The 25,367-nt window shown below is 34.2% G+C and overlaps 2 protein-coding genes across 12 annotated transcripts in view; one reads left to right on the top strand and one right to left on the bottom strand.

Moving 5' to 3' along the window:
• Positions 1 to 8,855: 8,855 nt before the first annotated feature.
• On the bottom strand, positions 8,856 to 18,237 carry LOC144283743 (uncharacterized). 9 transcript variants are annotated; one of them, XR_013352293.1, is made up of 8 exons: positions 18,077 to 18,232; positions 16,170 to 16,233; positions 14,847 to 14,867; positions 14,327 to 14,353; positions 13,944 to 13,974; positions 13,155 to 13,274; positions 12,027 to 12,099; positions 8,856 to 9,265 (listed from the first exon to the last, which is right to left on the bottom strand). XR_013352293.1 is itself a non-coding variant. In XM_077848244.1 (8 exons), the coding sequence occupies exons 2-7, from the start codon at positions 16,218 to 16,220 to the stop codon at positions 12,051 to 12,053; spliced, it is 396 nt and encodes a 131-aa protein (XP_077704370.1). In that variant the 5' UTR covers positions 16,221 to 16,233; positions 18,077 to 18,237; the 3' UTR covers positions 8,856 to 9,265; positions 12,027 to 12,050. The 9 variants fall into 9 exon arrangements, 4 of the variants coding, with proteins under 4 accessions (XP_077704370.1, XP_077704371.1, XP_077704372.1 ...); XR_013352292.1 differs by having other exon boundaries at positions 13,155 to 13,181; positions 13,948 to 13,974; positions 18,077 to 18,228; XM_077848244.1 differs by having other exon boundaries at positions 14,327 to 14,450; positions 18,077 to 18,237.
• The window catches only part of CSN2 (casein beta), a 67,541-nt gene continuing 57,764 nt past the window's right edge, over positions 15,591 to 25,367 (top strand). The window contains exons 1-2 of one of the 3 annotated variants that reach the window (XR_013352289.1): positions 18,064 to 18,158; positions 20,728 to 20,859. The gene's annotated coding sequence lies outside the window, so the exon portion shown is untranslated. Of the gene's footprint in view, positions 15,724 to 18,063; positions 18,159 to 20,727; positions 20,860 to 25,367 lie in introns of those variants that run through there. The other 2 variants (XM_077848242.1, XM_077848243.1) reach the window with 2 other exon arrangements.

Genomic DNA, 25,367 nt, shown 5'->3' with positions numbered 1-25,367 from the left:
AAAATGCACACTAAAAATGTATAGTACCTCAAATGTCTTTACAATCCTCAATTAGGCATATACCATACATAATAATATCAAAATCTCAGAATTTCTTCAGATGAATCCATTTATTTTTCTTGAAAATGGTGGGATATAAAAGGGATAAATAGCTCCCTCAAGTTGGCATTTTTACAATGCCTATGCTGAAGATATAATAAATGCTAAGTATCCTAGACAGTGCAAGATTATATATTCTATTTTCTCAGAGAATTCTTACAATGTAGTATCTATTTTTTATAATGATTTTTCTATTGAAGTAGAGCATAAATATTTGAAAAAATAGACTGTAAATAGTTCCTGTGAATAAAAAGATCCTACCTCTTCAGATGAATTTTTAACTTTTATAGGAAGACAAGGAGAAAAACGATACCTTAATTTTATAATGTGGTTGAATGTAAATTACAACTGACCCTGAGTCACTATAATGATTAAATATAGATTTGATGCAGATCATTGGATAATTTGTATACCAAACTAGCTGTTTCTATTTAAAGACTTTGTATAAAACTAGCAGTAAATATAGATTAAAGTAAAGATGTTTTCCAAGTTCGAATAACAAGAGTTATTCTCTCTCTCAAGAGGTAGAAGTCTCTTCTAGTTTTATCAGAAGCAGAATTGAGATCCAGAGAAGACATGTGATGGGCTTAAGGACACCATTGGACTCAGGTCAAGAAATACTGACTTTTATTCCAATGATTTTTACATTTAAAAGGTCTCTTTGTCCCATATGCTGGCAAATTGAATTTAAATAAAATTTTAAAAAATAAAAGTACTCTGTCTTTATTGAGCAATCTTTCAGTTTTGATTTTCAGCCAAATATATCTGTGTGTGTGTGTAAAAATATATTTGGTCTTCTTCAGGAAATTTTTAAGCTAATTTGAGGACAAATTTGTGAAAAATATAATTTAATAAACATAGATAAAAACATAGTCCAGATCACAAATATATTAGGTACTGTTAACGTGATTAGTAAGAATTTCTCCTCTAAGTTTTCTCATGTAGCTATAGACATTGTAACCACCAGAACAAGAATAAAGGTAATAAACAGACACTTGGTTTTATTTGCTTCCTAATAAGTAGCTGTGATAAAGTGCTAACTCACTCATTCCTTAAACATGTATTGATCATTCTGTGTCCCAAAATGTTGTGAAACTAGTGATACAAACAAAATTAAGATTATATTCCCTGATTTCAAGGAGCTGAATTTCTCATGAATTTATACAAGATAGGTGAGCCAAAATGCTGTGGAGAAAATATAGTTAAAATTAAAAATGTTATGAGATTTTGAAATGTTCCTATCACCTAAACTAGTAAAGCAGGGGACATCTAGGTAAAGATTGGAGGAAATGTTGTGCCCCATCCTACAATACGAGGACAATTACAGAAACAAGGATGTGAGGAAATGGGAGGTATTGGAACTCTGACATAAAAATGAGGGAGGCTGTAGTGTGGGAGAAGAGCAAAGAGCTGAGTTCGAGAGAAAGATTGGTGGGAGCTGAGGTACAGGCCCACAGGAGCTAAGAGTCTATCTATATCTCATTTTGGAGTCAGCAGGCAGCATGGAAGACATTAAGCTGAGAATAATTGTATTTTAAATTATTCACCATGGGATCAACATAGAAAAGGACTGAAGGAGGGGAAAATAGCAGATGGGATAGCCATTGAAGACTGTGTGAATAGATTGGTAGTAAGAGTAAGCGCTCATTTGTAGAGATGGCATGGGGTGATGATTGAGAAACAGATTGAAGGGCAGCCGGGAGGCTCAGCAGTTTAGTGTCTCCCTTCGGCCCAGGGCCTGATTCTGGACACCTGGGATCGAGTCCCACGTCAGGTCCCCTGCATGGAGCCTGCTTCTCCCTCTGCCTGTGTCTCTGCCTCTCTCTCTGTGTTTCTCATGAATGAATAAATAAATAAAATTATTTAAAAAAAACAGATTGAAGAAATATTTAAAGGAAGAAGTGGCAAACTATCACGCAATCAAAAATTGTAGAATAATGTTTCTCTACTGTGAGAAATAGGATTGGAGAAAATCGTTAACTTCTTTCTACTAGTTTATGAAAAAGAAGGTAAAACCTTAATATGGGATCATTTGCTATAGTTCTGTAGCTCAATTGTAAGCAAGTGAATTTAGATCTACTATCTGTGAAAATGAACCACATTTGAATTGGACACATGAAAATTAAAAAGATAATGTGAGGGATATTCTGTAATTATAAAACTTACAAAATTCTCATTATTTCTTCTAATTAAAAATGCCAGAGAATAAGAAATGGGTTTCTTCTGATATTGTTATGTCAATAATGATAAAAGAGTATAGAAACATAGTGCACCTAAAAATGGAAGTATTACATTTCTGCTAACAGGCTCCCGTCCTGCCATTTTTAAGAGATATTCATAAAGAGAAAAATGTATGTACCATTCACAGGTTTAAAATGGGAAAACTTTTATATATGTGTTTACCTGGGTAACCTCCACTTGGGTCAAGATACAGAACCTTTCCAGCACCTCCGAGGCTCACTTCTAACCCCTTTCAATAATCCATCCAAAAGATGACTACTGTCATAATTTCTAAATCATGGTAGTTTCACCTGATTTTGAACTTCACGCAAATGGTATTATACAGTATGTATTTTCTTTTGTACTTGGTTTCTTTCACTCATGTCTGTAAGAGTCATCCATGTTATTACATGAGGTGATAATTGCTTTATTTCCATTGTCTAAATAACCTATTGTTTGAGTAACTGTAAATCAGCTATTTTCCTGCAGATAGACATTTGTTTGTTTGCTTTTTTTTTCTTTTATGAATAGCACTGCTATGAACTTTCTTGAACATGTCTCTTGGTAGGCAATAGCACTTACTCCTTTTGGTTATTAAAAAATTTTAATCATCAAACACATGAAGAAATAATAATGACCCATCCATTATTTTAGTTTGTTCTTCTCTGCCAGTTTTCATCATTTACTTATATTAAGAGCATTGGGTACTATTCAGGATAGAAATATTAAGACTATCTTAATGAAGGGGCCCCTGGGTAGCTCAGTTGGTTAAGGATCTGACTCTTGATTTTAGCTCAGGTCATGATCTCAGGGTCATGAGATCAAGTCCCATGTCTAATGGTGTGCTGGGTGTGGAGCCTGCTTTTGATTCTCTCTCTCTCTCTCTCTCTGTCTCTCAAGTAAATAGGTCTTTTTACAAAAGGAATATCGTAATGAAGTTTTCCAAAATACAGGCACTGTACAGAATCTTCAGCAATGTCATGATGTAAGAAAAAAATACAAACATAGTACTACTTTTCATTGATATTATATTTAAATTAGAATCAAGAAGAAAGTGATCTTTTCCTACCAAAAAATCTTATTTGCTGGCTTTCAAAAAACCTATTGCAGGATAAAATTTTAAACATAAAAAAAATGAAAATGCCCCTTTTAAACAATTAAATCAGTTAAATACAGTGATTGAATAAAACAAGAATGAGTAGCTAGTGTGTGCTATTAATAATGCAAAAAAGGAAACTATAATGCTGAAAATAAAAATATAGAGAAGAGGTAAAACTTAGATATAAGAATAAAATAATTTAGAAAAGTTCATGTCAAACTTTAAAACAATAGTTAGTTTTTCAAAAAGACCATTTATGTAAGCCAAGAGATAATATATTTTGAGGTTAAAAATATAATAATTATAACAGAATATATATTAGACTTTTTAGACAATAAATAAGCTTACAAGTACTCACAACAATACATTAGCAGCTTATTCTCCCTTTTGGCAAGTATCCTTTGTTTGGATCATAAAAAATAAAATCGATATCGATATCTAAGGCAGCTAAATAATTCAAATAAATTATTTTGCATTTGACTTCTAAGTACTGTAGCTAGATAGGCTCCCTCTAAATACCTATTAAATCAGACTGAGTTTTCAAATATATATTATTCGGGTGCCTGGCAGGTATAGTTGGTTAAGTGTCTGACTCTTGATTTCTACTCAGCTCATAATCTCAGGGTTGTAAGATCAAGCCCTGCCTTGGCTTCTCAGGCAGAGTCTACTTGAGTTTCTCTCTCCCTTTCCCTCTACCCTTCCCCACTTCTCTCTCTTTCTAAAATAAATAAATAAATGTGCATTACTAAGTCATATTCAAGGTTTATTGCAATATGTTTGATTATATTCTTTTTCTTTTAAGTTTTTCTTCATTCTTTTCTCTCTCTCTCCCTTTTTGTATTTCTTCCTCTATTCTTTCAAACAACAGATATTAAGCACTGTTACAGACTCTGAGATCACATTACCGAGATCAGAAGGAACATATGAATAAAGTGAACATAAGGAATTTGGAATTAAAATTCAAATCCTACTTTCATATAAATAGAAATGTTTATAAACCACATTGAGATTTAACACATTTTACATTTTAGATTGGAATACTAAATTATAGTGTCATTATTCTGTAAGGTATACTTGAATTATATTTAACAAGATAGGAAGTATGTGGATAATGTTTGACATTAAGAAATCATATCTGGCAATTGTAAGTAGAGAAATGGTGTTCTTATTTTATCTATGATCTTATGTGCCATGACCAGTGGATGATTTTATAAAAGTCATAGGTCAGAATTTGTGTTGCTATCCTCAAATAAAGAAGGGATGATTCATTTTCCTCTAAGATGAAATGCTATGCTCTTGAAAATGTCAAGGTGTTGCATTCAGAAAGCTCAACAAAGAGATGTTGATATCTCAAAGAAACCTTAAGGATGTAACCCATAGCCTAGTTTTATAATGCATTTTCCTGTTTTATGTTTTTTAAATCTCCTCCAATGATCTTTAATTATCAGTTCATACTAATGAGAGAAACCCAAAGCTGCAGAGTCTCTGACAAATTCTTCAAGTATATTTTTAAGCCCCAAATAAGTTAGGTGTCTCATTCTCCTACAATATAGAGATGTGAGATGACAAATTTGAAACAATCTTTGAGTGCAGCTAGATATAAAATATAGTTTAGAGTACAGGGAATTCAAATGGAAAGTTACTGACACTGCCCTCAAGATGCTTACCTACTATTCTGGGACATAAGCAAATATGCAGAGCTGTTTAGGAGACAGTTGAGTATATTTTGGGAGTCCTAAGATATACACGGTATTCATGTGGGTAAGATGATATAGGGAAAATGCAATCAGATCAAGAGACTGAGGTCAGAAACTTATAGAACATTAATGTTATGTATGAGAAAAAGAAGATGAGTACAGGAAAGTACCTCAGAGAAATAACTAAATGAAGAGATTTATGAGGAGAATTTCCAAGAAAAACCACTAACAGAACTGAATAAAAGAGACTTTCAAGTGCAAATTACTTAATCTCTTTCAGTGTCATTTTTCTCATTTGCAAGATCTTATAGTAATAGTGTTGAGAAAAAATGGTGAAAAATGCATATAAATCACACTGCACAGTAAAGTTGGCCAGTAAATTTTAGAATTTATAATTGTCTTTCTTACTTTTATCATTGTTACCATCATTAAGAAAAAAAATAGGTTGAGTAGGAAACAAAAAGGCAGAGAAGTTCCTTTTGAAGTAGAGGAAAATCCAGATATCTTTGAGACTGGAGGGAAGGCTAATATTCAGATTTAGGCTGAGTTATATAGAAGGGTCTAACTAAGCGTTTGATGATCTAATGGTCTCAATATTTTCCACAAAGGAGGTCAATGAGAAAAAACACTGTTAGAATAAAGCAAGTGTAGATATGAATTGAAATGCTATATGTGTTTCTATAAAATATTATCTTTAATATTTTAAAAACCTCATGTGCAAGGTGGACATCCTTGTATGAAAAGGAAAATCCAAACTTTTATTAACTCCATTTTCTCATATTTGGAGGTAAATATTGAAATAAGATTGGAGCCTTGTTACTTATTTTAGCTATTGAAATTAATATTTGACTATTGACCATATTTATTTTGACTTATTAAATTAATACTTATTTCCTGCTATTTCGTCTTTGTCTTAGCATTTTATAACAATAAAATAAATATAGCTCCTACCAAAATCTAATGTCTTGAGAGATTTGATTTGATAAATTTGTCTTCAACAAAATATATGCCTTGAGGTCAGAACTTTATTCATGTCACACTTAACAAATTGAATCCTACCATGTGAAATTTAATCCACTCAGTTTGGGTGTTGGAAGGCTCATGTCCTTCAAGGGAGGCTGGTGACATATTTGCTTGTGATAGAAAAATAACTCTTGTCACCACCTCTTTAAACAAATTCATTTCCTTAATTTAATTCCTTTTGGTTGGATGATTAAGTATAATGAAAACAGAATATTATTTCTACTTATTCTTGATTAAATATGCTAGACTCAATAATATGCTATTTGCCTATTGGTTTGAACTCAAAATTAAATTTGAAATTTGATTTTGTATCACATATTTTAAGGAAATGTTTCCAGAGTCGGACCAGAATTTATATCCCTTAGTCCCTTTTCAGCTAATAGAGAGAAAAGGGTCTATGTCTGAAGAGGGCAACTAGATAATTTATATCAATAATCTTCACAAGATATTCCTAAACATTATAGATATATAGGTTTATCCCAATGAGCATAATCTTTATTACACCCTTCATAACTATTCATTAACCCTTCAAAAATACTTTTTAAAGAAAACTACACCCTGTACTAGTTATTTTGAAATGGATTATGGTATGTTTGACCAGATTTCCTTTTTTTTCTTTTACTTTTTCTTTCCTTCTATCTCTATTTCCTTTCTTTTTTTTTTTTTTCCATTTAACCATCTGAACAGCAGTTAGTTGTAAAGCCACTGGGAATATATGAGTTATGTGACCCTTTGGAGAGTAATATAGAAATGAAGAGACTATATCTTTAAATATATATAAGACATTTGGAAATTGACAAGTAGCTATTGTCAGTTAAATGAAGAAGTGTAAAAACTAAAGCTAAATGTAACTATATCCCTATTTTACCTTGGAACATTGAAATGTATAGGCATTATTGATTCTTCTTTTTAATTTAATGATATAGGAAGGGCACAAATTATGCTTAACAGAAGTAAGAAGAAATGATAAAAGCAAAAATAGTATTTTTATGTTAACTATATTCTCATACTCTACGAACAGGAGATGGTTTTAGAAGACTAATGAGCAAGAACATGTCCTACAACTTGGGAATAAAGAGAGAAATAAAGTACATTGTCTCCATTACTCAATTCCATGTCCTTGAAAATGAAAGGGTGTTTCATTTAGAAGGCATGTACTCAATGAAGAGCCAATGCAATTTCATTAAGAACGGTGTCCTAAGGATGTAGTACTTGCTGAGGTTTTATATTACCTTTTTCCACTTTAATTTTTTTTTTTTAACTACTCCAGTTAGTAGGAAAAAGTCTCTAATAATTAACTTATCCAAATGAGAAAAGTTAGAGTCCGATGAGTCCCAGGGGAGAGCTCAAATCCTAGAAGCCTATATAGTTACCTGCAAAAGCAGCTACATTAAATAATAATGTTCCTGTTTCATCTTAATATAACAAAAAAATAGAGACCTGATAAATTTGCTACAAAATGTGAGTTCCAAAGGATACATTCTGTGGATAAGAGATTCAAGTGAACACATATTCACAAAGTCTACATTGTAATTTGGGAAATATGAAAATACAGAGATGTCTAGCATACAATTGGGTATGTCAGTCTAAATTTGGAGGCTGAAATACAGGATCGTGTCTGACCATTGGGCACCATCAGACAATAGATGGGAATTAAGTCCTCAGAGTGGCAAGATAATAGAGGAAGAAGGTGTACAGAAGAAAAAGAGGCAGAGATCTGAACCCTGGAGAATATCAGCATTAATTCTGAGAAAAGGGAGTCAGTGTAGAATATATAGAAGTAGTTCAAGAAAGAGAAACAAAGAGGCTTCTGATCAGGAAGATTTAATTAACAGGACCAAATGCCTTTGGTTTGAGAAGAACAAAAAAGAAATTACAGCTAACTAACGCCAACAAAGAAATGTTTGGTGAACAGTTCTGAGTGTCTAGTAAAGAATAGAAAACATAAGCTAAAAGGGGACATTTACATAGTTGGGAGATTTTTTTTTTATCCTTTATAATGTAGCTGCCAGGGAAAGGAGTGGCAAAAGTAGATTTTTTAAAAAACGATTTTATTTATTTATTCATGAAGACACACACACAGAGAGAGAGGCAGAGACACAGGCAGAGGCAGAAACAGGCTCCGTTTAGGGAACCCGATGTGTGACTTGATCCCAGAATCCCAGGATCATGCCCTGAGCTGAAGGCAGACGCTCAACTACTGAGCCACCCAGGGGTCCCAAGAAGTAGATTTTTAAAGATTTTCCGGGGTTAGGCTTTTCCAGGTCGGATTGTCAAAGGCAGGGAGTCAATGTGATATGAAGAGAAAATTTGAAATGATCCAAGGTGAAGCCTAGGTGAGTGCGAAAGGAAGGAGGCCAAGGGGAAATAAACAGAATGGAATACTACAAGGGAAACTGCAATGACAGGATTCTTTGCAGTCAAACAAAAAGTAGTGCATTTGACTGGTATCTTCATAAGAAGAGAGACACACAGAAGGAGAAGATTGCTTGCAGACAAGAGAGGCAGAGATTGAAATAACACATTTACAAACCAGGGAATTCCAGGATTGCCAATAAATTGCTAGAAACTAGGTAGAGGTGAAGATTGAACCCTAGAACTGTCAGAAAGAGCAAGCCTCTGCCAACAGAACCGTGAGAGCATACATTTCTGTTGATTTTAGCCACCAGTTTTGATAATCTGTAATGGCTACCCCAGAAACAAATACAATGGGAGAATTGTATATGCTTGATAATCAATTTATTATGCATAAGGTTTTTAAACATTTTTATGATGTTATTAACACAGAGGAGAAAAGGAGATTTTCCAATAGTTCAGAGACTACTATTACTATTTTAAAAATATTGATCATTAATCTCTGGTGTGTGTTGTCCATGTAACATTATTTGATTAGATTTCTTTTTTCTTACGGAAAATCTAGAAATTATGATCGATCCAATTATTTTTAAATTGTGATATAACGCATAATATAATGCAATTTAAAAAATTAAATTCCAAAACATAATTTTACAAATACTTTGGGTGTATGTGGTGTATTGGGGCTAATAAGTGTTACTAGATGATTAAAGGATTTTTCTTTAGGAAGAATCATTTTGAGTAAGAAAGCAAATAGGACTTTCCACCAAGCCTGTGGAGAAAGAGAAATATTATTTTTATTAAATTTGAATTAAATATCAAACATTGCTAACACTTCTTTTCAAACTGCATCTACATATCCTCTGAGACTGACTAAGTGTTCACAGACGCCTATTTGCCAAATTAAATATTTATCAGGCTTCTCTCCTTCCTTGAGCTCTGCTTTCCCCCAAGCCTGAACAAGCACTAAAGATGGAGTGTGCCCTTTATCAGATGTTCCAGAGAATGGGCTAGCCACAGTAGGCGCTTTGTGTCACACCCTATTGGCCATCTCTCATTGCTTGCTTAAGTTCCCCTCAAAAGTTTCTGCTGATCTTTGCTAAATTCTCTCTAGCCTGTAAAAGAAAAGCCATTTCATTTGGATTTTGAGAAACTTGCAGATTTCTGAGATTAAGTGTTCTCCCAAAGCAATGGACTTTGTCTAACGAAATTCTCTCCTTATTTACCTTTGGGTTTGTTTTGATGACAAAGGATCCCTGACCAAAACCTGCCATGGTTAAAATCATTCACAGTAAATAGCTTCACCAGTATCATTCTATACAACTTGCACAATCAGACTCTGTATTGCAGTAAATTGCTGCTATCCCTATTCTTCTTTTCCTCAAACTTTTATTTCTCATCCTAAATTAATTTGGTAGTTCCTCAATGGCCTTCTTCATTGTTTAGATCCTTCTGCCTCCAGGTGCCATGGACCTGCTGGTATTGATAGGCCTGAGGAACCCATCCACTCACAACACTTCTTTGTGAAATGATATTCTGACTGATGCTTGCTTGTTTTTACATCCATCTTTAAAACTAGATAATAAGCTGTAGAGTGCAGGGACTCTGGCTTGGTACTTGTATCTCTAGGGGCTGTCTCACTGAGTGCTCATGATGTGGTCAAGTAACAGCTCATGCCTGAATGAACACAAATTTGTTTGACCCTTATTTCCTTAAATGCATACAAGGAACTGTATTTATTTCCCAATATTTCATTCCACTCTCTTAACAAATTCCTTTATTTCCATGTCTTCAAATCTCCTAGCCAAATTAATTACATATCAAGGGATTACTTTTATTACTACTTTGGAGAATTAAAAAATACCGAATCATTATAGAAAAATGGATTGAATGAACTTCTATTGTCTTCTTTTTCTCCCCTGGTCACTTTTCAATTTAACTGCTATTGTCTTTCAAACTTAACATAGCCAGAGTATTTTTAACATCCCTACTGAAACCTGGCAAAACATGCACTAAGCCGAACTTCCTGAAGAATGACAACAGATCCAGCAAACAAATGGGCAACAACAGAGCACTGTCACATATTGCTCAGCACTTTTACTTGCTAATCCAATTCTGATAACTTGTATCTGTTTTTCCCCCCTCCTTCCCTGATTTAGTGTCTCATCCAACCCAGCATCAAATCTATTGATTGCCTTTTCGTAGGGTCTCTCTCTCATATTTCTCCAGAGTCTATCACCAAGACATCAGTTCCACCACTTCTCTGCTCAACTATACTCTATTCATTTCATCCAAATTAATTTTTGCCAAATAATAGTTTTAGTATATTCCTCCTCCTTGCTCTAATATACCTAGCGATACATAATGCTTATGGAATCAAGTTTAGATTCTTTGTTCTGTCATTAATGGCAACAGGGAATTCAAGGTGAATGAATTCTCCATGTGCAATTAAAAATAATGGAATCCTCTAGAACAGTTTCATCTCTGAATTGCAAGACAGTCTTCTTTTAGTTCCAAAAAAACTGCTTTAGTTTTCAGTGAAATATGGAAACTTGCATAGAATTTAGAACATCTAATATTGTTTTAGGTAAAATTGACATTTTAAAATCAAATTGGAAATACTTCCATTTCTTATTATTGGTATTATATTAGAGCAGCTGTCCCCATTCTCATTGCTTGTCGGAATCCCCTAGGAAGTTTCAAAGTTTATTGCGTTATGACCAAACAGAGATCTTATTAAAATGTAGATTCTGATGTTGTGTAGGTCAAGGTGAGGTTTTAGACTCTACATTTCTGACAATTTCCCAGATATTATTGATGCAGTGGCTCCAAAGATTACATTTTTAGAAGATAAAGTTTTAAATAATATTGGGCACAGATTTAGAGGCAGGGCAGCCTGCAACTGCAAATTACAGCAATTTTAATTAATTTTTAATGTAATATATCTTTTAATAGCTCACAGATTCTATGAATTGATGAGGTGTCATCATATACCCGTTTTGTCCTTGAGAAAAAGAAGTTTAAAAAAATAAAAGAAGGAATAGTTCAAGGTCATGTGAATGTAATCCTCAGAACCAGAACACAAACAAAAGTGTTCCAAGCCAAATCCTTGCTCCCTTCATCATACCAGGACATTTTCCTTTTGGAAACTCTAGATAAATAACCACACTTTAGGAGAACTACACCAGGCTCCAATCCTAAACTGGGGCTGCTTTCATTTTTTTTTTTTTTTAAGATTTTATTTATTTATTTATGAGACACACACACACACACACACACACACACACACACACACACACACATACACACAGAGGCAGAGACATAGGCCAAGGGAGAAGCAGGCTCCCTGCAAGGAGCCCAGTGCGACTCTATCCCTACTCTGGGATCATGCCCTGAGCAGAAGGAAGACTCTCAACCCCTGAGACACCCAGGCATCCCTGCTTTTGTTTTAATATCTTGTTTTTGTTTTCTCTAGTTTTAACACCACCATTGATACCTCTGAAGACTATAAAATGTCACTAGTTCCAGCTTACCTCCATAATCATGTCCTAGGGTTCTTAATATTCAAAATGATGGCTATGAAGAAGGAGGGTATTGTGCTGGGGCCTACAAACAAAAGGAAAGAGACAATGGCTGACAATTGAGACAATTGCTATGCAAATATTCACCTTAACTTCTATTAAGAATTTAGGTTGTTAAACTTGGTAGGAACTTACATATCAGCTACATGATTGTTTTTTCTAACTTTTGGTTATGTTTTCAGTTTTTTTAGAGAAATGTTTAAAAGAAGGTAAAATGATAAAGCATTTATGCTTTACTGTTTGTTGACAGTTTCATCATTTTATAATACATGAGGGATTAATTATAGCCAACCATTTATAAAAGATTTACATATCCTTTATAATACTACCTCCAAGCTCCTACTTTGCCCATCCTTGAATATTCCAGGGAGAAGGAAAATTGCTACTTCCAGGTTAGGTGGAATTTCTACTTTGACTCTTGACTGATAATAAGCTTGCTATGTCTTAGAAATTCCATATTCCTTAATATTAGCTTCTGTTAATCCAAATATCCTTCCTCTTTCCTTCTGATTCTTATTTGATGCCATTTTAAATCAATTTGCTCTATGACTAAGAATTTTTTAGACCTTATCACACTGAAATAATAATAAAGGATATCAATGGTACATTTCATTAAGAAAAATGTTAAATAAATGAAGTTTCCTAACTTATTTAGCATGGTCAATTAACTTAGCCGATTAACTTCATCACCCTCCAAAAGAATCAGAAGGTGAAGACTTACCATCTCCTATGTGTTTTAGTAGCCTCTATACTGCATTAGGCATATATTATACTTAATAGAATTAGAATTTCAACTATTCTTTTTGGCCAAGGCAATTATTTGCCACACAGAGATACTTGAGTCTCAAGAGATTAGTTGGCTTCTTCAGGTTGGCCTTATGAATTTCCATATAATTGTTACTAGTGCCAAGACTTGGGTCTTTTACCAGTGTATCATAATTAAGTACAATCAATCAAGGTGTCCGTTAACCATTCAACACATAGATATGATTCAGAGAGAAGTATTGATTCTTCTTATAAAATAAATACTCAGGGACCAAATATGTTTGTACTATACCACAGTATCAGGAGAACACTTACAGGGTAAGGATAAACGGGTGGATATTGCTGTTAAAATAAGGAAAGATTAAAATTTTAATACAGGTATCATTATCAAGTTTATCAGTGAATGAAAATGTCTTATTGCTCCAGATAAATAGTCTCCCGGGAGAAAAAAGTAAAAAATAATAATCAGCATCTTCATTTTATAACCCCAAATTAAGTATAAAGGTGCACCAAGCTGCCATAATTATGATTTAACAAAATAAAGACAACGTCTTCATAACTGAGATGCTGAACTAGTTTTTGTTTACTGACATGTTTAAAATGAGTGAAGAGTAGGTTTTTGCTAAAAAGAATTTGCTACATTAAGTTTTTTGTACATGTGAAAGGAAGGAAAATCATATGTGAATGGGAGAGGTACTGAAAAGTTAAGTTTTGGATTCCTTCAAAACAAATTTTTTTTTTTTACGTCATCAAGGTCGTAGCCACCTTGACTCTTGACTTATAATAAGATTACTGATTCTCAAAAGTTCCATATTCTTTAGCTTGTGTTAATCCAAATATCCTTCATCTATCCTTCTGATCCTTCTTATTTGATGCCATCTAAACTCTTCAATTTACTATATGACTAAGAATTTTGGAGGCCTTATCTCTGATAGGACATGTCAAAATAATAAGAGATATCATTGGTACATTTCATTAGGATAAATGTTATGAGCATTTAACAATGTAACACATAGATATGATTCAGAGAGGAGTATTGATTCTTCTTAAAGAATAAATACGGACAAAATATATTTGTATTATACCACAATATCAGGGGAATACTTACAGGGAAGGGATAAAACTGTGGATATCGCTGTTAAAATAAGAACAGATAAAAATTTTAATACAGGCATCATTATCAAGTTTATCAGTGAATGAAAATGTCTTATCTTCCAGATAAATAGCCTCCCTGGAGAAAAAAAGTAAAAGCTAATTAATCAGCATCTTCATTTTATGAATGAGTAATAATTCTTAAGGCCTTATCTTTGATAGGACATGTCAAAATAATAAGAGATATCATTGGTACATTTCATTAGGATAAATGTTATGAGCATTTAACAATCTAACACATAGATATGATTCAGAGAGGAGTATTGATTCTTCTTAAAGAATAAATACGGACAAAATATATTTGTATTATACCACAATATCAGGGGAATACTTACAGGGTAGGGATAAAACCGTGGATATCGCTGTTAAAATAAGAACAGATAAAAATTTTAATACAGGCATCATTATCAAGTTTATCAGTGAATGAAAATGTCTTATCTCTCCAGATAAATAGCCTCCCTGGAGAAAAAAGTAAAAAATAATCATCAGCATCTTCATTTTATGAATGACTAATAATTTTTGAGGCCTTATCATTAATAGGACATGTCAAAATAATAAGAGATATCATTGGTACATTTCATTAAGATAAATGTTATGAGCATTTAACAATTTAACACATAGGTATGATTCAGAGAGAAGTTTTGATTCTTCTTATAGAGTAAATACTCAGGGACAAAATATGTTTGCACTATACCACCTTATCAGGGGAAAACTTATATGGTAAGGAAAAAACTATCTCCTTTAAAATAGAGACAGATTAAAATCTCATTACAGTCTTCATTATCAAATGAAGTGAATGAGAATGTCTTATCTCTTCAGATGAATCTGCTCCCTGAAGTGAATGAAAATGTTTACCTCTTCAGAGGAATCAGCTCCCTGGGAAAAAAGTAAAAAATACTAATCAGCATCTTCATTTTATAACTTCAAATTGAGTACAAAAATGCACCAAGCTGCCATAATTATGATTAAACAGAATGAGGACAAACTCTTTGTAACTAATATGCTAAATTAGTTTTTATTGTTGTTGTTTAATGACATGTTTAAAATGAGTAAGGAGTAGGTTTTTGCTATAAATAACTTGCTACATTCCAGTATCAAATCACTCTGGTGCAAGTTTTTTGCATGTGTGAAAGGAAGGAAAATCTATCATGTGTGAACAGAGAGATACTGAAAAGCTAAGCTTTGGGTTTCTTCAAAACAAATTTTTTTTAACATGGCTATGTTTTATATAGTTTAAGAGATACTGATGTTCAAATATTTTTTGTGCTAATAGAGTCTGGTATTATGTTTTTCTTTGTTTTTATATTTTTATTTTTTGCACTTCTGTTCTTTTATTAGAAAACTAAGTATTATATACTGTGATATCATAAACAATTTGTTTTGATAACATCCACTAGAACTTGTTGGATTGACTGAAGAAGTATTATTTCTTGATGAATATGTCAGTAACTAGACACAAAGAATACCCAGAAAAGAACATTATTTGAACAGAATAAGAAACAAAGGTAGGAAGAGTCAACAAGAAGGAGGTGAAAGAAGAGGGGAGAATAAAGGGAAGGTTGAGGGGAAGGACAGAAACAGGAAGTTGAGTGGGGGGACAGGAGAGGAGGGAAGAGATCAGGAAGTGGAGGAGGAAGAGAAGGAAGGTAAAAAGGAGAGGGAAGGAGGAAGTGGAATAGGAGAGGAGGAGGACGCAGAGGAAGAAGAGGATGAAGAAGAGGAGAAGAAGGAGGTAAGAAGGTGGAGGAGGAGGAAGTGGAGGAGGAAGAAAGTTTCAGATAGGTCAAGTTTTACCTAGTGACATGCAAGTAAATGACAATACAGGCAGGAACTCCTGACATTTGGTTGGTCTAGACCTTGTAATATTTAGCTTCTTACCTGCACAGCTGCATGGAGCTCATTTAAAAATGTTGCTTTTATGTTAAGCTAATTACACTTGTGTGTCCATGTGTATTTAACGTGTGTGTGTGTGCATGTGTATGTGAGTGTGTGCACCCAAGATTTATTCTAAACCCCTAATGAATGTCTAGGTTAATTCAAAGAAATGGCTAATAAAAATATTAAAATCTATAAAGCTGTTATCAAGAAAATACAAACAATGACCAGAACACAAGAAATAAGGAGACTCCTTGGAGAACTACTGAGAATATATTGTTCAAAATTTCCGGATATACTTACAATCATGGCAATCATGAGGGCCATGACAAAGGCAAAGACAAAGATCTTCATATTTGGCTGATTCCTGTGAAAGCATATGTGAAAATCAGTAGCATATTCACTCCTGCATTTGCAAGTCAAACATTTATTGACTGACTATTCTCCAAAGCCTTGGGAAACACACTGGAAAGACAAAGACAATGGAAGCACATTGCCTGACATGAGGGAACTTAGAGATTGGCAGGGGACATTGCTAAATCAAGATAGGTGCCACGATTTGGAAATAGAAACGTGCTATAGAAACACCCAAAAGGGACATCTTGAAGAGACCAAGAGGATGAGGACATTAAAATAAAGCAAAAGCTACAGTTGTACTAGGCTATATAGAAGAAAGAGGTGTTGGGAGCCAGCTGAAGAACACAAAGGAAGGAGAGGGTAGCATGCTAGAAGGGACATCATTCAGCATGTAAAGACAATGATGGGATCAGGCCAGCCCTTAGATTGTTGTGAGATTATGGTGGCCACAGAATGGCATGAGGAGAATCAAGGCAGAGTGAAATGTTTAGAAGATAGAATGACAAGCAACAGGGACTGGTTTCCTAACAAAGTGAGTGAAAGGAACCAGGTTCCTGGCTTGAGAAGAGTGTAGATGGTGTGACCTTGGTATTGGATAATGAATGATACTTGGCAGAGAAGCATCAAATTGAAAAGAATTTTCAGGGACCTTTTTCAGAGAAGCAGGCTCCATGCACAGGGAGCCCGATGTGGGATTCGATCCCGGGTCTCCAGGATCGCACCCTGGGCCAAAGGCAGGCGCCTAACCACTGCGCCACCCAGGGATCCCAAATTTTTCAAATATAAGATAAATAATAGGTCAAATCTTTTTTCTCTTAACCCCTGGTTTTGATAGAACATTAGAGTAACGACTACAGGGAGAAGCAACTGTTCTTCTGCTAATAACTCTAAATCTTTAACATATAAAGCAGACCTCAGGGCTAATGGCACTTTCCTTGTTCTTTATCTGTTATTTTGCCCCATTAGTTTAAACTCAGGACTGTGGCATTTGACAATTCATAAGAATTAAATATTTCTTGGTGAAATTTTTCTATCATCTACTTGTGAAATCCAATATTCAGTCATGTTACGATACAAAATAGGAAGTTTCTAGCTGGCATTTTGTTGAAAGTAGAAGATTGGGAGAAATTCACAGGAAGTGATCATAGATAGATAGACAGATAGATAGATGATACATTATTAAGGGCTTTGAAATAATAGTTCCCAAGGAACAGAATGATAAAAGTCTGAAACACTACAGGTTTTTTTTTTTTTTTTCCCCAGCCAAATTAAATTAAAATTAAAATGGGTTAAATGAAATGAATTATTAAAATGAAAAAGTCCCTTATACATTATTATTATGCAGAAAAACAAACTATTTCGAATGATGAAAAGAGCATGGAAAGATTATGGAAAATGATTAGTTCTGGGAATAAAGTAACTTTTTATAAAGGTGACTTAATACTATTGAATACACGTGTTTGCCAAAAGGGATCTGATCTATTCAGATACCATTTTCTTTTAAACTTAAACTTTAAAATAAAGGTAGAAGTAATTCTTAACAAAGCCGATGTCACATACTTAATCAAGAAACTAAAAAAGCTTTTAGAAAATCCCACCAGCAGAGATGATGGAGCACATCTCCTCCATTTGACATATCCATCTCTCTGTCCAATGATCACTGTCAATTCAGAGGCGCTGAAATCCTGAACTCACCTTCAGATCCTCACATCAGGTCATTATGTCTTTAAATTGTTTTTTCATTAGAAAACACTAGGCAGTAATATACGTTTTCTAAATAGTTTTCAACTTATTCCAAAAAACACAAAGGATTAAAATATAACCTCATACTTGATTGTACATGAACATATTACCTGTTAACTGAGAGAAGACTCAGGAGTCAGAGGCCAAAGTTCTGAAGCCCTAAGAGATGATGTGCTTTCCCAGAGGACCGAGGTATTTAAATACACTGAAATCCTCCATTTGTTTTTCTAAATCATGTCAAATATGAGAACATATTATTAAACTGAAAATGATGCCCAAACCTGTCCCCAGAAATCAAGATAAACTGAACATGGTGATTTCACAATAGGAGATTGTAAAGCAGATGACTAGGAAACAAATGGACCCATCAAATATTAATCCCAGTCTTAGTCTAGGCATATGTGAATAAAACAAAGGGGAAAGAAAATCGCAGGAAACCAAGCATAGAAATAAATGATTGAAAGAGTAAAAATGTTTCTGAAGCAAAGCATCTCCCTATTTCAACAAATGCATGTCCAAGACGGAAGTACTCTATGCCAAAAATGATACCATTTTATTAAAATTCTACTTGTGTCTAATAACTGGTGACAACTGTCATAACAAAATTGGAGTCTTCATTCATCTCGTGTGTTTCCTCCAAACTATTAAAATGTGTTTTCTTCAATTGGCTTTGGCATGCTTTAAGTCTTGATGTATATCCAAAATTGGCCAAAATTCAGTCATCTATTGAGTACTGTATGATAAAATAATTCTTATTTTCAAATCAAATGACCATAGATGCTTAGTCTACATACCTCACAAGTAACTGGAAACATATGTTTTGGAATTGAATTTACTTGAGCCTTTAAGGGGGCTCATGTTCCTCAGTGGAAGCCATTTGTACATTTTACACTAGAAAGGAGGAAAATTTATTTTTGTTTAGTCTCCAGGTAAATTTGTATAAAAATTCACCTCTTTGCTACTGGTTAAGTAATTCAAAGTGGTCAGAACTGAATATCAGAAAATCATTTTTAGAGGTTGTAAATGTTACATGATAGTCCACTGTTACTGAAAGTGATACATGAGACCATCAGAATCAGAATACCCTGAGAACTTCTGGAAATGGAAATTCATAGGCCCTCTTTCAAGATGCACTGCATCAGAAGCTTAGAGATGCACTAGGAATCTCATTTAAACAGTATCTTCAGGCAATTATGTGTGTAGCATAAAGACTGAGAAACCAAATGATAGACTCAATAATGTATTATTTATCTAGAAATTAGGTCCTGTAAATAAAACTGAAGGTTTAATTTTTTATCAGGTGTTTCAAGACAATATTTACCTAATGGTAAATAATCTATGCTATATTTGAACCAGACATTAGAAATTATTTATATTAAGGAACATACTTCATTTATTTACAAGCCTAAAAGATATATAGTCTTTTCTCAAGTGCAAAGCAAAGCTAATCTTTAGTTTAGTAAGTATTGAAATAAGCCTGATTTTTAAAAACCAGCCCTGCTTTTTCATTTAGTATTATCATATGACTTCCTTTCTTTTTAAGTAGTTTCTATCTGTCTCCCTCTACCTCTCACCTAATTTCTTCCTTCACTTAATTTTTGATTGATTTATGTAAGCAATGTTAGTAGGCACAATTGTAATAGATTTAGGAGATTCATAACCTCATGAAGAAGTGAACTAACTCTCTACGGGCAATACTGAACAGTATCTGCAACAAAACCAAACTGCCAGGTAATAAAAATAGAGAGACGTGAATATACACATTTACAATCTACAATTAAACTTCACTCACCCATATTTTACGTTGGACATCAAAATGTCAACTTGATTCCACTCATTACTTTCTGCTTTAACATAATAAAAGCATGGGGTTGGCCTGAGAGTATGGGAAACAAGAAGGTGAAATCTAAGCAGTGGAATAACCTTCTTGTGTTTATTCTCTTGCCATCTTCCAGGACAATAGGTCATTATAGAATATTGACGGACCAGAACATGTCCTGATATTTTACTCTTAAGTAAAACAGATATCATTTCCTCTTTAACTAACCAGTGTTCTGTTTGAAAATGCGATTACAAGGGAAACATCAATAAAGTGCTATTGCTGTATTATAAGTCTGACATTACATTGTGGCATAAGTGTGCAAACAGTGAATGGGTATTTTTGTTGGATTTTCTTTCTTCTCTTCCTCCTCTTTTTCTTTTTTCTCCTTTCCTTATTTGTCTCACAATGAAATAGTTTATAGTCTGTGATAGGTTCTGCAATGATGATTTATTCAACTAAAAAACCATTTAGTGTCTAGTCTCCTGTGAATTACTAAATGAAGTGGGAATCAACAGTAGACTGGGAGATGTTGAAGAATGTATCAATGATCTGGAAAACAGGCTAATGAAAAGTACCCAAGCTAACTAGCAAAAAGTGTAAAGAGTTTTTACAAAGGAAGATAGGTTAAGAGATCTCTTGGACAACATTAAGAAAATGAACATTTGCATTATAAATTTCCCAGAAGAGGAAGAGAAGGGCATTAAACTAATTTGAAAAAATAGTACCTGTGAATATCCCTAACCTGGGGTAAGAAATGGACATCAGGTTTAAATGTACAGACTTCCAAATGAGACGAACCCATCCTGGTCCACACCAGGACACATAATAATTAAAATGTCAGGTATTAAATATAAGAGAGAATTTTAAAAGCACCAAGAGAGAAGCAACTGTTACATACAAGAGAAACCCTAAAGGCTATTTTTCATCTGATTTTTTCAGCAGAAACTTTGTAGACCACAAAGGAGTTACATGACACATACACAGTGTTGAAAGGAGAAAACTTACAATCAACCCTACAAAGTTATCATTCACAACGAAGGAGAGATAGTTTCTGAGACAAACATAAGGTTAAGAAGTTTATCAGCACTAAACTAACCTTACAAGAAGTATTAAAGGGACTTCTTTGGTGCAAAAGAAATGGCCATAATTAGATGTAAAAAAATATGAATCACAAATATGAAACATGCAAAATATGACAACATATACATAAAAAGCAGAGTAGGGAGCTAAAGTTTTTTACAATGAGTTTGAACTTAAATGATCATTAAGTTATTTTATTTTTTATTTTTGTTTATAGGAGCTTTGTTCATAACTGCTAAAATTTGGAAGTAAACAAGATGGCTTTCAATAGGTGGAGGATAAAGTGTGGTGCATCCATACAATGAAATGTGATTTAGTGCTAAAAAGAAATAAGCTATCTAGATTGGAAGTCAGCAAAGTATAGTGTATCAGCTAAATCTGTCCCTCCCCGCCTGTTTTATAAAGCTCTAAGGACACTGTCATAAAAAAAAAAAAAAAAGATGAAATTAGGTGTGAACCTCTAAAATCACATGAAGGAAACTTAAATGGATATTGCTAAGTGCAAGAAGCCAATCTGAAAACTCTACATTCTGTATGACTCCAACTATATAACTTCTGAAAAAGGCAAAATATTGTCTCTCCTGATTTCCTGAAATCAATCCAGAAAATAATACCACTTGTCCTACTTATAGTCATAAGCTCATCATTGAAACTGTCACAGGGGTCAGTAGAACAAGATATACGCTGGCCAAGTTTGAATACAGACCCACCACTGTGGCTTGGGGAGGGATAGGATTGGCATAGCTGGGTGCTCCATGCTGTAGCCTCCCCTGAGTCACCTATTGAGACCAAGAGCTCTATAAAAGGGGGGTGGGGACAGAAGGGAGTGGTGCTTTTATCAGGAAGAGGAGGAAAGGGTGCTAGGTAGAATAGCAGAACAATGGCTACTCTCTGTGTTACATATATTTTTAAAGTTCTCCTTTCATTGTTTTTTAAAAGAAAAGGATATTTATCCCTTAGCAGTTATAAAACGTGGTACCATTTCATTTTTTAAATATTTTATTGAAACTCAATTTCCCAATATATACTATAAAAACCAGTATTCATCACATCACGTGCCCTTCTTAATACCCATCACCCAGTTACCCCATCCTCTCCCCTTCCCTTCAGCAACCCTCAGTTTCTTTCCCAGAGTTCAGAGTCTCTCATGGTTTGTCTTCCTCTCTAATTTTTCCCCATTCAGTTTCCCCTCCTTCCCTTATGGTCCCTTTCACTCTTTCTTATATTACACATATGAGTGAAAACATATGATAATTGTCTTTCTGCAATTGACTTCTTTCATCAGCAAAATACTCCCCAGTTCCATCCTCATCGAAGTAAATGGTGGGTATTCATCCTTTCTGTTGGCTGAGTAATAGTCCATTGTATATATAGACTACTTCTTAATCCACTCGTCTGATGAAGGACAACGAGGCTCCTTCCACAGCTTGGCTATTGTGGATTTTGCTGCTGTGAACATTGGGGTGCAGGTGTCCTGGCTTTCACTACATCTGTATCTTTGGGGTAAATACCCAATAGCACATTAGCTGGGTCATAGGGTAGATCTATTTTTAATTTCTTGAGGAACTGCCACACTGTTTTCCAGAGTAGCTGTGCCAGCTTGCATTCTCACTCCCACCATCAGTGCAAGAGGGTTCCCCTTTCTCCACATCCTCCCTAACACTTGTTGTTGCCTATCTTCTCATTTTAACCATTCTCACTGATGTAAGTGGTATCTCCTTGTGGTTTTCATCTGTATTTCCCTGATGGCAAGTCATGTGGAGCATTTTTTGTTGTTGTTGACCATGTCTAAGTCTTCTTTGGAGAAATGTCTATTCATGTCTTTTGCCCATTTCATGACTAGATTGTTTTTTGGGTGTTGAGTTTGATAAGCTCCTTACAGATCTTCGATACTAGCCCTTTATCTGATATGTCATTTGCAAGTATCTTCTCCCATTCTGTAGGTTGTCGTTGAGTTTTGTTGACTGTTTCTTTGCTGTGCAAAAGCTTTTTATCTTTATGAAGTCCCAATAGTTCACTTTTCCTTTTGTTTCCCTTGCTTTTAGAGACGTGTCTTGCAAGAAGGTGCTGTGGCCAAGTTCAAAACGGTTGTTGCCTGTATCCTCCTCTAAGATTTTGATAGATTATTGTCTCACATTTAGATCTTTGAACCATTTTCGGTTTATCTTTGTGTATGGTATAACAGAATGGTCTAGTTTTATTCTTCTGCATGTGGATGTCCTATATTCCCAAATCCATTTCTTGAAGAGACTGCCTTTTTCTATTGTATATTATTTTCTACCTTGTCCAAGATGAGTTATTCATAGAGCTTAGGGTCCATTTCTGGGCTCTTTATTCTATTCCATTGATCTATGTGTCTATTTTTGTGCCAATACCATACCGTCTTAATGGTCACAGCTTTGTAATATAGCTTGAAATCTGGCATTGTGATGCCCCCAGATTTGTTTTTTTCCCACATTCCTCTGGCTATTTAGGATCTTTTCTGGTTTCATACAAATCTGATGATTATTTGTTCTAACTCTGTGAAGGAAGTCCATAGTATTTTGATAGAGATTTCATTGAATGTGTAAATTGCCCTGGGTAGCATAGACACTTTCACAATATATATTCTTTCAATCCAGGAGTATGGAATGTTTTTCCATATCTTTGTGTCTTCCTGGATTTAAAAAGTGTCCTTCGTCCTTAGAGTATAGGTCCTTTATCTTTTTGGTCAGGTTTATTCCTAGGTATCTTATGCTTTTGGGTGCAATTGTAGATGGGATTGATTCCTTAATTTCTCTTTCTTCAGTCTCATTGTTAGTGTATAGAAGTGCCGCTGATTTCTGGGTATTTGATTTTGTGGCAATCCTGCCACATTGCTGAATTGCTGTATGAGTTCTAGCAATCTTGGGGTGGATTCTTTTGGTTTTCTATATACAGTATCATGTCATCTGCGAAGAGGGAGAGTTTGACTTCTTGCCAATTTGAATGCCTTTTATTTCTTGTTGTTGTCTGATTGCTGAGGCTAGGACTTCTAGTACTCTGTTGAATAGCAGTGGTGAGAGTGGACATCTCTGTCATGTTCCTGATCTTAAGAGACAAGCTCTCAGTTTTTCCTAAGATTTTATTTATTTGAGAGATAGAGAGAGAGAGAGAGAGAATAATGGAGGTGGCAGAGGGAGAAGCAGACTCTCTGTGGGGCATGAAGCCCAATGTGGGGCTTGATCGCTGGGTCCTGGGATCATGAACTGAGTAGAAGGCAGACATTTACAGACCGAGCTACCCAGGAGCCCCCCCAAATTCCTTTTTAATAACTATTGGTAAGGACAGAAATATTGTGGGTCACAGACTGCTTTATCTTCAGAGTCCTAAAATGAGTCTGACATGTAATACATACGCGATAAATATTAGTTAGATACGTTTAGAAGACAATTTTAGGTAGTATATAAATAGAAGAATTAAAACATTTTGTTTATATTCATGTGTATCAGAAAACTGTACATATAACTACAGGATAAAGCTGTGGCTGCGGTTATCATATAAAATTTCTTCTTAAACTAAAGTGTTAAGCAGTATAAATTAAAGATGTTCATTAAATATAGCCTGGATAAGAATTGTATTTGACAAATATTTGAAATACCATGTTGGGGAAACACAAGCTTATGGTAATGGAAGACACTCAATAGCAAGATCTCCGTTATTTAAAAATTTCAAGAAGTTTGATAGTAGTGTAGCTAAGCAAGAATAAATCTCCGTTAATTGATTCACTCAAAGAAATAAAACTAACACAGATATTTTGTGCATAGCTAGAAAATGAACATGTTTTAAGTTTGTCCCTATTATTTAGACAGCAGACTAACTTTTCCAAATGTTAGAATAGTATTAGAACACAGGCCCTTACATATGTTAGACCTCTGTAGAGTTCTCACGAACATTGGTTTTTCTCCTTAGGAAAAAATGCAGATTTTTTACATAGAATAAAATATCTAACTGTGTAAGACAATACATTTTGCCTAACAAGGAAGGATGTCCACATTCTTCACCCATGCACATTTCTATAAAATAAATTATGTGTAATAAAATAACTCTAATGGTTTGGAAAAAATAATTTTCAATGCTTATGTAACATAAAAATGCTGTGACTTACTTCCTGAGAGATTCTGGCAGATTCCTTAGGTGAAAATAATATTTTTTGATGACTTACTTTTTCATTATTTTCCACATTTCCAAAAGAAATATAGAACCACAACCGTTATCTGAGTCTACAAATCCTCCAAGCCTATTCAGTTACCGGCAGAGCAACTAGAGTCAATAATATATTCCTGTTTCATGTTATTATAATAAAAAACAGACTTGACAAACTTAGAAGAAAAAATGAGCTCACATGGATGCATTCTATGGACAGGAGACCAAAGAGAAAACATACTCACCGTGCTTATATTGTAACTAAGGAAATACAAAAATAAGCAGAGAAGACCAGGAGACAACTGGGTATGTCAGTTTACATTGGAGGCAGAAAT

This window comes from Canis aureus, chromosome 14, assembly GCF_053574225.1.
Source record: "Canis aureus isolate CA01 chromosome 14, VMU_Caureus_v.1.0, whole genome shotgun sequence".
Taxonomy (NCBI): Eukaryota; Metazoa; Chordata; class Mammalia; order Carnivora; family Canidae; genus Canis; species Canis aureus.
Note: the sequence above shows the minus strand (reverse complement) of the source record. Positions and strands in the feature narration are given on the sequence as shown.

Excerpts from the sequence above, each read along its gene's own strand:
- LOC144283743 (XM_077848244.1), bottom strand. The coding sequence starts at position 16,220 with ATGAAGATCTTTGTCTTTGCCTTTGTCATGGCCCTCATGATTGCCATG. Across the intron at positions 13,275-13,943 it reads GTTTTATCCCTTCCCTGTAA|ACTATTTATCTGGAGCAATA; the intron begins GTATTCCCCTGA and ends TTCTCCCGGGAG. Across the intron at positions 12,100-13,154 it reads CACCCGTTTATCCTTACCCT|GCCCCAGCACAATACCCTCC; the intron begins GTAAGTGTTCTC and ends TTTTGTTTGTAG.